Source organism: Halyomorpha halys, unplaced genomic scaffold, assembly GCF_000696795.3.
Source record: "Halyomorpha halys isolate HHAL.00 unplaced genomic scaffold, Hhal_1.1 Scaffold170.1, whole genome shotgun sequence".
NCBI classification, from domain to species: domain Eukaryota; kingdom Metazoa; phylum Arthropoda; class Insecta; order Hemiptera; family Pentatomidae; genus Halyomorpha; species Halyomorpha halys.
In genome coordinates this window covers 145,301-162,575 of record NW_027107231.1, presented here as the reverse complement: position 1 = coordinate 162,575, position 17,275 = coordinate 145,301, and the positions used below count along the sequence as shown (strand labels likewise).

The 17,275-nt window shown below is 29.9% G+C and overlaps 1 protein-coding gene across 2 annotated transcripts in view; it reads left to right on the top strand.

The window, feature by feature from the left end:
- Nucleotides 1-17,275, top strand: part of sno (strawberry notch) — a gene marked incomplete at its 3' end in the record, with an annotated part of 54,012 nt that overhangs the window by 21,029 nt on the left and 15,708 nt on the right. For both annotated transcript variants that reach the window (XM_067045515.1, XM_067045514.1), the window contains 11 exon segments: nucleotides 2,510-2,719; nucleotides 3,368-3,543; nucleotides 4,038-4,202; nucleotides 5,190-5,431; nucleotides 5,773-5,926; nucleotides 7,220-7,380; nucleotides 8,072-8,191; nucleotides 8,267-8,421; nucleotides 8,581-8,769; nucleotides 12,236-12,519; nucleotides 14,109-14,208. In XM_067045515.1, coding sequence (XP_066901616.1) covers nucleotides 2,510-2,719; nucleotides 3,368-3,543; nucleotides 4,038-4,202; nucleotides 5,190-5,431; nucleotides 5,773-5,926; nucleotides 7,220-7,380; nucleotides 8,072-8,191; nucleotides 8,267-8,421; nucleotides 8,581-8,769; nucleotides 12,236-12,519; nucleotides 14,109-14,208 — 1,956 coding nt within the window.

The window sequence follows — 17,275 nt, the reverse complement described above, 5'->3', positions numbered from 1 at the left end:
CTTTAAAATTATTTTCGTTATTGTGGCGTCCTAACTGCCATCCCCACTCCTCCCAATACAAACGGCTCACTCTGACTTTGACTCCCGTCAAAACAGGTATGAATTCTGTCTTATCATTTGATTTTATTTTTTTATTTTTTCATCTCTTAATTTGTACTTTCTTTAATATTTCTTCTCTTATTTTATCTGTTATCTATCTGTTACTATTTCCCTTTTCATTTACTGTTTACAACCTTTAATTTTTCTTATATTTTACTTTTCATTGTATACCCCTGTTATTTTCCACTTATGTTTTTTTCTTTTTTTTTGTAACTATGTCAAGTGTTTGTATCTTTTTTTAGTCTTGACGAAGCCCTGCAACTTGGGGCGAAACGTTGTTTCAATAAAAATAGTATAATCATTTACTATTTCGAGTTTTTTTGACCGGACCCAGACCATATTCCATTCATCTATACACACGGTCAATCAATAATCTTCCAGTTATCAATTTATATTTGCTCATAAGGAAATCAAATTTGTAGTTTCTATTGTAAATTTGTTTTTTACGGAGAAGTGCTCCATGGCCTATTAAGTTTTTATTTTGCCTTGTCCGATTCATTATTAAAAGAGACCAGTTTCCTTTGAAAAGGTTCATATATATGGATCAATTATATCACAAAGCTAGGAGTCAGTAATACAGTCACTGCTGAGAAAGAAGAACCTTATTCTGGCTAGTGTATTACATTTGCATGTGATATGATAAGCTGTTTATCATCCTTTTGACAAATCCTTTATATCCTACTAATCAGTACCTCCATTACTCTAATATTGCCTGCATTACTCTAATATAGCCTCCATTACTCTAATATTGAAGAGCTGTTAATTCAATGTACATTGTACTGTATATAGTTCTGTTGCCTATGACAAGGTAATCCTTTCTACGTGTAGAAGTATTGATAACAATAATAATTTAGTATTAACAACAAAGGACTAATTATTATTTATGTTTGATTTCAAAAATCATTTATTTCTATACTCTAAAAATATTGTGGGCAAATAAACAACAATATAAAAGAAAAATATTTATTGTATATAGATAGAGGGTAAGCCAATTATTATTCGCAATATAGTTTTAAAATTTTATTGTAATCAAATAGGAAACTTACAAATACATCGTTATTTGACATAGTCCCCTTGCTGTTCAACGCACTTGGTCCATCATAGTACAAGCTTCATGATGCTCTCATAAAAGAAGGTTTTCAGTTGAGCTGCGAGCCAGGAATGCACCGCTTCTTTCATTGTTTTGTTTGAGGTAAATTTATGGCTCCTTAATGCCTCTTTGAGTGGACCAAAGAAGTGATAGTCAGAAGGGGTAAGATCAGGACTATATGGAGGATGAGCCAGTACTTAAAAAATGAGTTCTGGAGCGTGTCGGCTGTGTGGGCAGCAGTATGCGGACGGGCATTGTCGTGCAACAACACAATACCTTTTGACAGCAGCCCTCGGTGTTTGCTTCGAATTGCAGGCTTTAGCTTGGCAGTAAGCATCTCACTGTAATGTACACTGTTTATTGTTATGCCCCATTCCTCATACTGTTCCAGTACTGGACCCTATAAGTCCCAAAAAACCGTAAGCATTAGTTTTCCTGCGGATGGTTGGGTCTTAAACTTTTTCTTGCACGGCAAATTTGGATGTTTCCATTGTTTTTATTCTATAATCTGCCGTTTACTCTCCGGCTCGTAATGATGGATCCATGTTTCCTCACCAGTAATAATCCTGTCGAGAAGAAGTTGTCCCGTTCGTTACCTTAGCGATCCAAATGTTTTTAGCAGGTGTCCAAGCGTGTTTGTTTATGTATCTGTGTGAGTTGTTTTGGAACCCATCTTGCACAAACCTTATAAAACCCAAGTCTGTTGTGGATGATTTCGTAGGCAGAACCGTGACTAATTTGTATGTGATGTGCTACTTGGTCAATTGTTACTCATCTGTCTAAGAGGACCTTTTCATGTGAACGCTCAATGTGTTCTTCATTTGTGGCGGTAAACGGTCGTCCGGCTCCTTCATCATGCCAACACCTGTGCGACCGTTTTTTAATTTTTCAATTCATTCGTAGACACTCCATTGTGGCAAAACACTGTTCCCATACTGTACCGGTGATGAATCTTGGTGAATTTTGGCCCCTGATACGCCTTCCAACCACAAAAAATGGATCACTGAAGCAGAATAGCCATGAATAACAGTATGAGATTGATAACTAAACTAACCTAGCAGCTTGGAACTTGCATAGACATAACAACAAATTAACGAAGCATGCGTCATCAACGTAAATGACAGTGGTAATAACATAAACAAAAATATAATTAAATTGTGGTTAAATATTGACTTACCCTCGTATTTATAAAATTAACAAGCTAATAAATAAATTTAACAAGTTCTGTACCAAAGATTTTAGGTCAGGATCTAATGGGCTTAGGTTTGCTAGGTTTAGTTACATGTATGTTACTTTAATATCCATTTTTTATGCTTTTAGTGAAATTAGGAAAAAAGCATCCTGATCCAGTAGTGGAGACAGCTTCCCTATCAAGTGTAGAGCCAACTGATGTCTGGTATCAATTATCTATTCCTGAAAGTACTATTTCAACTGGATCCCTCTCAGCCTTACAGCTGGAAGCTATTGTTTATGCATCCCAACAACATGAACATTTTCTGCCTGATGGTAGTAGAGCTGGATTTCTGATAGGTAATGAATTTATTATGCTATTATAAAATATGTTTTAGAGTAGATAAAATAGTAGGTAGTGACAATTGTAAAGAATGCCCTATTCATTTGAAATTAGTTGTAGGTGCTTGACTGTTAATAGTGGTTGAAAATATTTTGTTGAGAATCATTCTGATAAAGTAAAAGGAAAGAAATAAGTTACTTATGTTTCTTTTATAGCTGATGTTTCAGTTTTCATTAAAAAATAAACCTTTATATCTAATTCTTCTTTATTTTTGACTGATTCCTGACATAATAATCACAATTTCTAAATTCATTAAGACAATACTTTTTAAAATATTAAGAAGGGCTCAATAAGGCTGTGAGGAATTATATTTGGTAAACCTGTATTTTTCTTCTTATATTTTCATGGTATGTTTATTTTCGAGAGTGATTTTATAATTTTAGATAAAAAAATTTTTACCTATTCACTAATAATTGTGTAATTTTTTTAATGTCTCACTATTGAAAGAATGATATCATGAAACTTGTTTTATTTTTTTTTAGTGCTCTTAATCATAAAAAAATTCTAGAAAAATTTTTTTCCTTTTTTTTTTTTGTGTTGATTTTCAATATTCGTAAATTTATCTAATCTATCATTGTCTATTTATTAATTATATTGAATTATAGGAGATGGCGCTGGTGTTGGAAAAGGTAGAACAATAGCTGGCATGATCTATGAAAATTATTTGAAAAGTAGGAAACGTGCCATTTGGGTCTCTGTATCTAATGATTTAAAGTATGATGCAGAAAGAGATTTAAAAGATATTGGAGCTTCAAATATTGATGTTTATTCATTAAATAAAGTAAGTACCAATTGATTTGTACATTATTATATAATTTAGCTGTAATTTTAATTTTTGAAATGGCTATTTTTATAACCATTGCATTTAAAAAAAAAAAAAAAAACCTGCTGATGTAAAACTTTTTGGTTGAAAGAATTTTAAATAATTAACATCATCACTTATTCATTAAGATATGGACATTTTGTCAAAACAATTAAGAAAGCATGAATTTTCCTATCCATACTTTAGTCCTTTTTTTTATCACTATGCTTTTTTTGTTCCTATTTTTGTTTACTTAAAACATCCAATTACTATATATTGTAATAATTACACCCATGTAGCAATATGATACTAGAATATTTTGTGGTATAATATCCAAATTTTCCTCAGTGTTCTCATTTTTTCACTTTACATATACATTTTAGTGTCTATATTTTGTCTTTCAATTTTTAGTTTATGTAGAAACTACTTTAAAACTATCTCATTCATATTATATTTGTTGTTTTTATTTATAGTTGAAATATGCAAAAATATCTTCAGCAGTTAATGGCAATGTGAAGAGGGGAGTAATTTTTTCTACCTATTCTGCATTGATTGGTGAATCTACTCAGTCTAGTGGAAAATATAAATCTCGTTTAAAACAGCTTGTTCAGTGGTGTGGAGATGATTTTGATGGCTTAGTATCCTTTGCTTAATCATCAATTAAATCAATGATGAATAATATTGAATTAGACTGTTATAATATATTTCATTTTAATGTCTTTGTTATCTTTGGAATATACAGGGTATTCATGTTTACCCTTGACCTCTACAATTATTAAAATTTTCTTGTACCATAGCGGTGGACTGTGGTCTATCTTTTGAACACATTGTTAATTTTCTTACCTTCCAGTTTTTCTCTAGTGCACGTAACTTTAGAATTCCCTGTGGTATGAGTTAATTTGTTTTATGAATTTTATAACAAATGAAACTGTGAAATTTCTTTTAATTGATGCCTCCTGAAGTCATATATTGCAATTATCTACAAACAAAATTGTGTATACTTTTTGTTAATTTGTACATTAATGGTGCAGAAAATTAAATGAAATGTTTCAAATTGAATTACCTGTTAGAATCTGTCACCATGATTTAAGTTTTCTTGACCGACCGGGATCCCTTAAATATTTGTTCAATTTTTCGCAGTTTCCACAAAAACCATAGAAAAATTGTGGTTTGGGCCAAATCATGCTTTCAAATGCATTGTAACAAAAAAGTACATGATATGAATTTGTGTTAAAAAATCATTTGCTATCAGAATCTGTAATAAAAAAAATCACCCTATCCCATTTCCAATTCCATATTTAAGTGCACTGGAGAAGGTTAAAAAATTAACAATTCCCTCAAAAGATAAACCACATGCTTCTGTTATGACTCAGCAAATATCAGATTAAAATTCCATTAATGGTTGAGATTAGGAGGAATGAATATGTATAACATGATACCCTGTAAGAATGTATGTTTAAATTTATTTTCTGTTTATTGATTTGAGTTTGAGTTCATGTATATTTATTTTAATAAGCATTTATTCATTTTTAATCAAAATCTGTCTCAGACAAATGCTTGGATAAAATTTTGATTGTTTAATTGAATTATCTTTGTTTTGTATGTTTTCCTTATTTCTTTCTCAGATTGTATTTGATGAATGCCATCGTGCTAAAAACTTATGCCCAGTAGGTTCTTCAAAACCAACAAAAACTGGTCTAACTGTTCTGGAATTACAAAATAAACTTCCTAAAGCTAGAGTTGTTTATGCTTCAGCTACAGGTGCATCTGAGCCTCGTAATATGGCATATATGACTCGTCTTGGAATGTGGGGTGAAGGAACTCCGTTTCCTGATTTTACAGATTTTATTTCAGCTGTAGAAAAACGGTTCGTATTGAGGAATTTTTAATTTTATGGAGTGATACTTTAAGAAATAATAATGTAGCACTAACTCATATGATTCAAATTTTATGGTTGATATCTCTCTTCTGAATTTGGTTCAAATAGAACTTATATTAATTTAAAAAAGTATTTTATTACTGAAAAAAGCTGTTTTGTTTATTTGTGAATATGTGTTAATTTAATGATCCTCATTAGTATATAATATGTGTCCATTAATTTCTAAATAACTATGTAAAATTATATGTTTTCCTCCAAATGCAACTGCTTGGTTGAATAAATATTGTTTAGGATAATTCATCTAATTTTTGATTTGATACATTTTTCAGTGGAGTAGGAGCAATGGAAATCGTAGCCATGGATATGAAACTTAGAGGAATGTATATAGCGAGACAATTAAGTTTTCATGGTGTTGCTTTTAAAATTGAAGAAGTTCCTCTTAGTAAAGAATTTGTAAGAATTTATGACAACTCAGTGAAACTTGTAAGTAATTAATAGCTCCACTGTATTTTCTTTGTTCATGTGTATTCCTCTGTTTGATACTCTTTCTTAAAAATAATTTTAAAAATCAGAATAAATTATGTTATTTAGTTTCTCCATTTTAATTGTAATAACCAATAATATATTCTGAAATAAAATTATAAAGAATTTTTATATCTAAAAATTCCTAGGAATTTAAGTGGTTAATAGTAAATTGTTTCCATAGAATTGTTATTAGGTGTTTTGACTGACCAATATTAGCTTCATTTCAATTTTTACTTCCTTGGTTCTTCTTGGGTTGATGGATTAGGTATTAATTGGTAGGCCAATCTATTTACAATTGTTATTGTTCTGTTTCTTTTAATAATTTTTATTTTTTATCATAGTACCGTACTTTTTGTTATATAATAATTTTAATAAAAACGTTTTATATTTATTTTGAAGAAATCTTTTTTTTCTTTTTCTTTAAGCTATTAGTCTTCAAGTTTAAAAAAAAATTAATTTTTCAAAACATTTTTGTTATAATGTTTTCGCTGTATAAATCCATTTTCTAGTTTTACATTTAAAAACATCAATTCATTTCCAGTTTAATTTTATGCTTTTTAACATCTTTTATGCATGTATTTTTTTTAAAATTAATTAAAATACATTTTAATAAAAAAAATTAATTAATGATAGGAACTACATTTCTAATACATTTTTTGGTAAAGCTGGTCAAGATTATTTTTCAAAAAATTATCATCATAAAGTGTATTGTTCTTTAATTAAAAAATCTGTTGAGTGTTTTACACCAACAATTTATTTTCTATTGATAATAAACAAGCTAAAATATACCGAAAAAATATATTATATCTTCCAAAAATCATTAATATTTGTAATTTTTTTTTTTATCATATACCTTTATTTTTTATTTTCCATGACACAATTTTTAGATCACTTAGGATTATTCATATCCCCAGGATTGTAGCGTTATTACATTATTACTCATAAAGCGAATTTGAAGATTATTTTTTGTTGTGTAGGTACTCGCTTATTTTATCTGATCTTAGATGAAATCATTTTTAGTGCAATTATATAAAGCCTGAGCTTTTCTTTCAAACAATCCTTTAAAGATAAATAATACATTATAATTATCCCCGGGTGTTAACAGCTGTTATTTATTTATCTAAAGTTTGTAATGTTTTTTATGATTTTATCTAACTCTAATTTTCTTTTAAATTTAAACTGTTTGAAGTGTTGATACTTATAGATATAAGTTTTTCTATTTAAATCTGATTACTACCTTTTTCAATGTAGTGGGTTGAAGCTATGCAGAAGTTTCAAGAAGCAGCTGAATTGATTGATGCTGAAAACAGAATGAAAAAAACCATGTGGGGTCAGTTTTGGTCCTCGCATCAGAGATTTTTTAAATATTTGTGTATTGCAGCAAAAGTGAGATATGCTGTTGCAACTGCCAGGTAAGATATATTATTTTTTAAAAAATCAATATACTTAATCAACTCATTAAGAAATTATGCATTATCAATTAAGAATCAACCTGTTTCCAAATTTAAATTCAATAAACTGGTTAACATAGTAAAATTAGGGGCCGCCCGTAGCTCAGTGGTTAAGTCACAGTCTTACCAATTTGATGTCTATTGGTGGTGCCGGTCGAATCCGGTCTGGGACATTGACTTTTTTCATTGAGTGATGGTCCCACAAAATGAAGAACTTTGATCCCCAACCATGGTTAGGCAGTATAGGACTCCAATGAGTCTTTGGCAAAAAAAAAAAAAAATAGTAAAATTAATTATATTCAGTGTGTGATTATTATTGTAACTTAATATAACTGAAAATGAATTATTTTATTGACTTCAGTGTACCAAAAATCTTCCATCATAATAAAAGTTTATTTTGAAGTCAGTTTGATTATATGGGATTGACTGATATTGTATGTTCTTACCATAAATTTCATTTAATTAACTGATTTTTTATTTGTGTTTTGTTTTTATCATTGTATTGTTTATAAGTGTGTTTAAATATCATTAATTTTAGAACTATGTGTTCTTCTACCAATAATATATTAAAATACCACCTGCATTTTTAATTTTAGTGTAACTTTAACATTTCTAGTTATTTTTTTGTAACTGCCAGTGTTTATATGTTTAGGGAAGCAGTAAAATGTGGAAAGTGTGTTGTGATTGGTTTGCAATCAACTGGTGAAGCTAGAACCCTTGAACAATTAGAAAGAGATGATGGGGAATTAACAGATTTCGTTTCTACTGCCAAGTATGTAATCTTATTGCCTTTTACATGTATTAAGTTTATATTTCATCAAATATAATTCATTACTTTTATTTTCAGAGGAGTATTACAGACTTTAGTTGAAAAGCATTTTCCTGCTCCTGATCGGAATAGGATCAATCAGCTCATAGGAATTGATAAGAAGAAGTCATCCATAAATAATAACGTAGTTAATCATAATGAAGCAGGCTCGTCCAGTGGCAAAAGAAAGCCAAGTAATTACTGTAATATTAAATATTTCTTAAGTACTAATATATATTGTATACTATACACACACACATATATATATATATATATATAGACTAGCTATAATATTGTATACAGTCTACTTATCAATTTTCATGATTTTTTTTTTTTTTTATGATGTAATTTAGTTAGACAAGCTGCAGCAAGAGCAGTTAAAAGAGTAAGAGCTGATTCATCTGATGATTCTGATGGTGGGTCCACTTCTGGATCTGAATTCAAATTATCTATTTCTGATTCAGCAGAGAGTGAATTTCATTCTGAAGAAAGCAATTTAAGCAGTGACTTCAATCCCTTTGATGATGATAGTGATAGTGAAGGTGAATTTATCATTGTAAACTTTATCTTATTTTATTTTTTCTGGTTCACACTTACCAAACATTTATGTAAGTACTTTGTTCATGCAACAAACATTTTCATAAATATTTGCATTACTATATACCCATTTTTTTTTTCTCTTTTCTTTCTTTGCATTACGAATTTTGTTAGTCTTATTGACTTTGCAATAACTTATTTGACAAGCTTTCTTTCCATATGTATCTATAGCTGTGTTTTGTATTGTTTCTGATGAACATTCTTTGCTTTGATGTCTCTCCTTGTGATAGTCGATCCCAAGCTCTTCTGGTAATTGAAATCAAATTCTTGCCTTGATATTTCTTTACCCGTTGTTTCTTTGTTTTAAATCCAAACTTTAATCCTGGTAGAGTCTAAGATATTGAGAAGTATCTGTAAAGGCCATCTTTGACAATTAGATGTTGCACTATATTTTCTGGTCATTTGATTTCTACTCTGATTTTTATATTGTAAAATCTAATTGTCTCAGGTATAGCTATTTCTCTTTTTTCAATTTCAGATGAATGCATTGAACTAAGTTTCAAATGCTTATTTATTGGGTTTAGTTTTGTAAAATGCTAGAATAAAGTCATTGGAGAAGTGTGCTATACTATCCTTTGCCTGTCTTCCTAATTTTGGTAGCTCTCTTTTATTTCTGCAAATAGTTCCAAGAAGCATAGTTTTTTTTTTGCTCGAAGTTTACCCACTAATGACACACTTGAAAAAAAAAAATTTCAGTTATATTTCTCTCATGGTAAATGGTTCTGCTAATTTCAAATTTACAAACTCCCCATGTCTCATGATTCTCTCCCTTCATCTTTTCCCAGATATGGAAAATTTACTATATATTTACTCCTTTGTCCGGTTTATCTGCGTATTTTCTCATTTGTTCAATCATGTCATAATTAATAATCAAGGAAAATGCCACCTCAACTCTGCTCTTTAAATATTTCAGTCCTGATATTTCCTTGAAAGTATCATAAATCTGTGCTCTTCTGCAATTAGATCCTCTTAGTTTTCGCAAAATAGTTCTGTCCCTAGCAGTTGCAATCTCTTCCTCATTTTTACTTTTAGGACTAACTATAAATCTCTTTTTTTTTTTTTCTTTTTTTTTGTCCTCTACATTTATTCTAAATATTCTCTTCATCTGTTTTGCTTTCAAATAAGTCACAATTATATTCCACTGTATCATTATAAGTATTGAAAAATTCTTGGTTATCTTCTGAATATTTCTCGTCAATTCTATTTATTTTCCCTAATAAATTGATGTTCCTCAAATATCTCATCATTTTTGGGAATGAATATACAAATGATATAGTAAAAACTAAAATATAAATCAAAAAAGGCAAAAACATTGTAAACATATATAAAAGAAAATTTAAATGTAAATCATATACAAAATATTGTTGCCTCTTTTGACTTTGTTGAAACTATCACTTATAACACATAATAATCTCTATGCAACATTGTGGACTGGAAAACAATTTCAGAAGTGCACTTTCCGAGTAATATAGCTGTAGTTAACACAAATTGTTTAAATGGTCAAATGAACGTTCTTAATAGACTAGACGAGCTATAAATTATATTCGGAAAGTAAACAATAAAGAAGGTTGTGAATATTGAAAAATGGGTTATATGAACATTAGAGGAAAATTTAATAACTTACATGGTGATACAGTAACATTGTATACATGAAATTCTAATTTTTCATGTATACAATGTTACTTAAAAAAACATTTTAAAAACAGTTATTTGACCACACGTAGAATGTTTAATGTTAAACCACAAAGCCTTGAGTCTCTAAAATATCAGCAAACAGTTGGCATTTCACCTATTTAGGCATCATAAGGATTGAAAAACAATATCAAATATAGCCAAAAAAGAAGATACAGCATATCTCGCATTAATAGTGTAAGAAGACTTAAACTAAAGATATTGCATCTCTCCAAGACATTCGAACAAATATTTAAATCAATAAGGTGTTTATTTTAGACCATAGATTCAATATGAGGAGAAGATGGTCAGTGGTGTGATCAGTAATGATAATAATATTCATTTCAGCCCTGATGAAGGCCTGAAATTTAAGTCGAAACATTGGCACAAATAAATAAGTTTTACTTGTTTGTGTGTCATTATTGACCACAACCCCGACCATCTTCTCCACATGTTGAATTTGAATCTTCAGCTGGACGTCATTCATTTCAGAAAAACCAGTCTAAACACTATTCCCTATACTTTATTTTCAAAAATGTCTAAGCTTTCTTTCCTTATGCAAACAACCACGTTTGCCACCCATAAAACAGAAGAAATCTTGATAGTTTTGTAAATGTTCTCTTTAATTCTTTTTGAAAGAAGCCACAAATTAACACATTGAGGACCACGTTACTTTTAAGGATTCTGATTCATTAAAAGGCAGTTCAAATATATCATATTATATTATTGTTTAAACTCTAATTATATTACATTATAAACTAATTATTGTACAATGTAATCATCAAAAAGTACACAGAATGTGTTTTCAAAAATAAAAGCTTTTATGAATTATCTTGTAGTTGGTTTATGCAAGCCAATTATGAGTTAATTTATGCTTGGTAATACAAGTTGGTAGCAGCGGGGCAATGTGCCTGTCTACCAACTCAAAGGTTGTGATTTCGAGAACGGCCTTACCCGGGATTTTTCTAACATAAAATTATACAAAACTCACTCACAGCCTCCCCTGGGCAGTTGTGAGGCCTGTCAGCCAATGGGTGGGACTCACAAAAAATAGGCGTGGGAGTGACGAACCCACCTTATGGAAAAACCACATCAAGAAACGCGCGATGTATTTCCTTGATACAACATGCGAGGCCTTGGACCTCCATGGTCTGTCACGCCAATAATAATACAAGATAATATGGGAATATGATGCTACTAACTCCAATGACCTGGGTTCGTATCCGGCTGGGCAGATAATTATTCTTTGTTACACTGTAGCCGTGAGTCAACTCCACGGACCCCTCCCGAGGTCCACCCAGCCTCTTAAAGTGGGTACCCTTAATTGGGGAATAATGGTGGTTGAGCATGATCTTGAAAAATCATCTCCTTGTATAACTGTTATTTATCTGTATTCGTGTCTAAAAAAAAAACAGTGCTTCCTAATAAAGTACTGAAACCATGACCCTTCATTGGTCGTAGGGGTTCATGTTATAATTAAAACAAATTTATATATAGTTAGAATTATAGGCAACAATGCAAACAAGTTATCTGGTAGTTAGCAGTTAACATGTAGGGTAATTTGGAAACTGTAAAATGACGAGCTTAAACCATTTTTAATCTTGTCTTGCTATAAAGAAGTAAATGTATCCAAATTTAGTGACACAATTTGTGGTATAAATGTAGAATTATTGTCATATATATGTGAAACTATACTAGTAGAAATAAGTTTCTTGATTAAAAGAAAATTTCTGATTTTAGATCCATGGTTATCCAGAAAAAAGAAGGGAAAAACCTCTAAAAAACCAGTAAAAAAAAAATTATCAACACAAGAAAAAATTGATTCATTAATTATAAAGCAAACCAAAGGACAAATCTCAAACCACCGTGATCCATCTGGTATTCCTGGACAGATGGCAATTGAAAGGGCATGTAGTATGAAAGAAGACTTGCTTAGAAAAATAGAGGAATTAGGTGAAAGTTTACCTCCAAATACTCTTGATCAATTGATTGATGAATTGGGAGGTCCAGAAAATGTTGCTGAGGTAAAGAATTATTTTTTAAAAAATAATATTTGTTAATAAAATAGGTTTGATTAACTTGATTGAACCCTGGTCAGAGTATAGAATGGCATCTACAAACTAAATGGCAAATACAAACAAACAAAAACTTATTAGTTATTAGATTAATTGTTGCTTTAAATTTTATTTATAATTAGATAGTGAGTTCTCTGTTCCTTTATGAACTTATATTCACTTAACTTTCTTTTTTTAATTGAACCTTTTTAAAAATTATTTATGGACATTAAAAAATACCCCCTGGGGCATCTTATACCAATAGAACTCACAATAGCTGTTCGTGCTATAGAAGGGTAGATTTCTAAAAATGTGTAGCACTAAAGGTATATATATGTGATATGTCAGGTTTCAAAATGTTACCAGTGTAATGGTCCTTTTGAATAAACACATGGTAAAGAACTTTAAGGTTATACAAAAGCATGAAACCAATATTTAAATGTCTAGGTTGGATGAAACTTGAAAATTTACTGAAAGGTGTTTTTGCTTTAAAAAATATTTGAATAAGGTAGAAAAATCATGGATTGCAGCAGTAAAGACCAATTATTGTCAGGGCTTATAACACTTCATTATATTCTGATATTCCAATATTGCTTAGATTCACATCTCGTGAATTGATGATCAAACAAAAATACAATTGTATCTAAATTTTCACTCCACCATCCAAGAGTTATTAGATCTTGGGGGCAATGTGATTATTCTTGGTTTGTACCAGTGTAACTAACTACTAGGTATTAAAATTTTAAAAACTCGAGAAAACAATTTAGTAACAATTTTTCAATAACTAAAGTTAGTTCTGTATTTTTATATTATTATTATTTTTTATTTTTTACTAAATTAAAAACAACACAATGTAAACATTTTTCGAACCAAGCTTTTGCATTCATTTATTCAACAAACAGAAACATTCAGCATTATATTCGCTATATTTTACATGATTCACTTCCTTTCCAAATGAGTATTTATAAAAATAAAGAAGTCAGATAAGAGCCAACGGACTACAGAAGAATGCAATGAATATAATATAAATAGAAGGTCAAGTTTTCATTTTGTGGGACTGCCACCGAAATAAAGTCAACCCCTTAAGTCAGATTCGAACTGGCACTACTGCAGTTCCCAGGTTGCAAAGACCTATGCCTTTACTCTACTCCCTGAGCTATAGACAGCCCATTTTTTCTCCAAGTGCATGAACGGAACAGTGTAGTAAACTAGATGTAGATGAGGCTGTTTTTTGTCTAGATCACTCAAAGAGTCATTAGGTCATGCTCCAGATATTTCAATGAGTTGATCCAGGTTGTTAATGTCATGTTATGATTGCAAATTTAGTTAATTTTTAATTTGCAAGTCTACCTAGCAATTATTGTTTATTTTTGAAAAACATTTTTAATATTTTAATCCCATATTCATATAATCCATCAAATATGTTACCCAATATGAATGGAGTCATACATATATTGTATCATAATAATTGAAAACATAGTAATGTACAAATATATATGTGTGTGTGTATAATATATATATATATTAAAATTTTGACCTTTTAATTCTTATTTGTATAGATGACTGGAAGAAAGGGCAGAGTTGTTCAAACTGAGGATGGTATTCAGTATGAGTCTAGATCAGAAGTTGATGTCCCACTTGAAACTTTAAACCTCACAGGTAATATGATTTTTAATACTTTTATTTGTAACTTCAATATCAAACCCTCTTTTAATGGATAATGTTAACTTAAGTTGATTTCTTACTTGAAACCTTATGTCTCTGGTAATTCATTTCAATTTCTTTTCTGTAACACTTCTTAATCAAACCCTCATCAACCGGTTGTCACAGTGTGATAAAATAACTTAAGAACATTAATTGTTTTATCTTATTATATTTAGAATATTGCTTCGATTTTGTTTTTAATAAAATACCCCAGGTAATGACTAGTATGTTATTACTTTATTTCTTAATTCCTGGTACTATTCTAGATCATTATGTTGTAACCCTGATAACTGTATAGCCACACACGATTTTACAACAGAAGTTCCTATGGGTGGATCTTACAGGATTTTTCATGCTGAATACAGATCTGATCTCTATTTTTCTGTAACACAGGTATTTTCTGTTGTACTTAAAATTTATTGCTGTTTTTGCAATGTTAATGTGTTCCACTGCACAATCAAAAGTCCAGTAATGATAACTGAACAAAATATCATAGGTATTCTAAAATTACTGATGTTCCTCATCAGAGAAACCAGTGAAGATTTGATACTAAAGGCATTGTACAAAAAAAAAAATAATAAACAAAACATATTTCGTTATCTTTATTAAATAGTTTATTTGGTTTTGTGTATTATTTTTTTATACTGATAAATCTTGTTTTCAAGTAATTGATTAATAATATCCCTCTTAAAGCTTGACCACTTATTATGATTATAAATCTGGTTGTAAAAATATAAATTTTGAATTAAAAAAAAATGCTGATGATATCTCCTGCAGTTATCATTATGTACCCCTTTTTGTGTCGTGAAAATATCTTAAATTGTAAAAACTAGCAATGAAGTTAAAAAAAAAAAAGTACTTTATGCTTTATGTCAGACACTGGTTGAGTGGTTATCTATCCCATCTCTGCCAGCAAGACACTGATATAGTTATCTTTCTATCCATCTCATTTTAGCTGACAAAAAAAACAACTCCATAGATAAACCCTTCTCCTCTGACAAATACATTGTTTATTTTGATGGGTCAGATAATCTACACCTTTCAGCATTAAAATGGTTTTAATAAGTTCATTTGACAATTGTCAATAAGATAATATCTTAAGTTTGCATTAAAGTGAGCAGTAGTTTACAGCTCTGATTGGCTTAACACTCTAATAATTTCAGATCTTACTAATGATCCTAAGAAATAAGGTAATCTTTACTTAACAGTTCCCAGACTCACCCACTGTCCGGCATTAAGCGTTAAGTACCAAAAATACGACTTTCATTTGGAAGAAATATGAAAATCAAGTTAATTGAGGAGCCATTATTATTTAGTGATGTCTATTTCATGTTTTGTCTCAAAAGATTCAAGCTTTCTTACTTGGAACAACATAAGAACATTTATCAACTTTCATAAGTGAATATTTATGTTTCTAAAAATAAATTTCAATGTTTTATAATTAAGCTAAAAGTAAGTAGTTAATAGGACCATGTCAGATATATTATAAAAATAACATAAAATTGATGTTAAAAACATTAAGGATAATCCAGTTGTCTGAACCACATCATTTAATTATTTCATATATTAAACATTTTTTGCCACCCATGCTTTTAACCATGGAAATTCTGTTAACATGCAGCTTTATAAAAAAAATTTTTCTTACCTATTAAATGTAGATTTCATTCAGAAGTTTTTAAATTTTCTACTAAATTATTAGTGAACTTACTTTCTTTTAATATATAATTTCTTTAATATTTTTTAATAATTTTCCATAAAATTATTGAGGTATAAGGGTTTATTTTTCATAAAATATAAGACGTTTTGGGGTTTCATCTCCCCATTTTAACCATTACAGTTATTTGGCTACATCAGGTTGTTGCAGAATATCTTGTAGTACTGTTTTTAGGCCCATCCTCATGTCTGTTGATTGGATTTCACTAGTTTCCATATTTTATATTTATCTGTTAAATATAGATAAATAAAAAATAATTAAATATTTTTTGTCAGATGAGAAGGTACCTAAGTACAAAACAAAACTACTAGATATTATCCAACTACATGAAATGTCCAAAATTTGAAGAAAAATACTAATGAAGGACTTTAGGTTCATTACTCATTTATTAAAAAATGCTCTAAATAAATTAGCATTTAATAGAAAAAAATGAAGTATGGAAACTAGTGAAATATTTAGAAAGAAGATGAGTAAGGTATAACATGATGTAGCTAAATAATGGGAAAATAATAATAATTGTTAAAATGGGGAGATGAAACTCGAAAACCTTGTCTAATATTTTATGAAAAATTGGTAAAAAAAAATATAATGAAGGAATTATAAAGAAAGTTTAGTATTCTTTCTTACATTTGAATAAACCATTTTATCATTTTCTTGGGTATAGTAGCCTGCTAGGGGTTTAAGAATACAGACTGTCTTTGTAAAGGGTGTTTTTTTAAGCCCGATAGAACTTGAAATTGTAAAAAATAACACAAAAAATTAAATTGTAATCAAAATTTTTTTTTTATTCGAAAGATCAATACGTGACATTAACATTTGAAAATGATTTCGGGCATATGGGCACCGCAGCTGTTCTTGACGAAGCGCATTCTGGACGTCCAATTTTGGGCCACTTTTTCGAGCACTGCTGGCCGTATGTCACGAATAACACGAACAATGCTGGCCTCCAAGGCGTCAATTGTTGCTGGTTTATCAGCATAAACCAGTGACTTCACGTAGCCCCACAGGAAATAATCGAGAGGTGTCAAATCGCACGACCATATGCGGCAATTTTGCTTATTAACAAACCCGTTAAGCCAAAAATGCGCCACATCGCTGAACACAATTTTACAGAATGCGCTTCGTCAAGAACAGCCGCGGTGCCCATATGCCCGAAATCATTTTCAAATGTTAATGTCACGTATTGATCTTTCGAATAAAAAAAAAATTTTGATTACAATTTAATTTTTTGTGTTATTTTTTACAATTTCAAGTTCTATCGGGCTTAAAAAAACACCCTATACTTACCTCAGGTTCCATTCCTTGGAA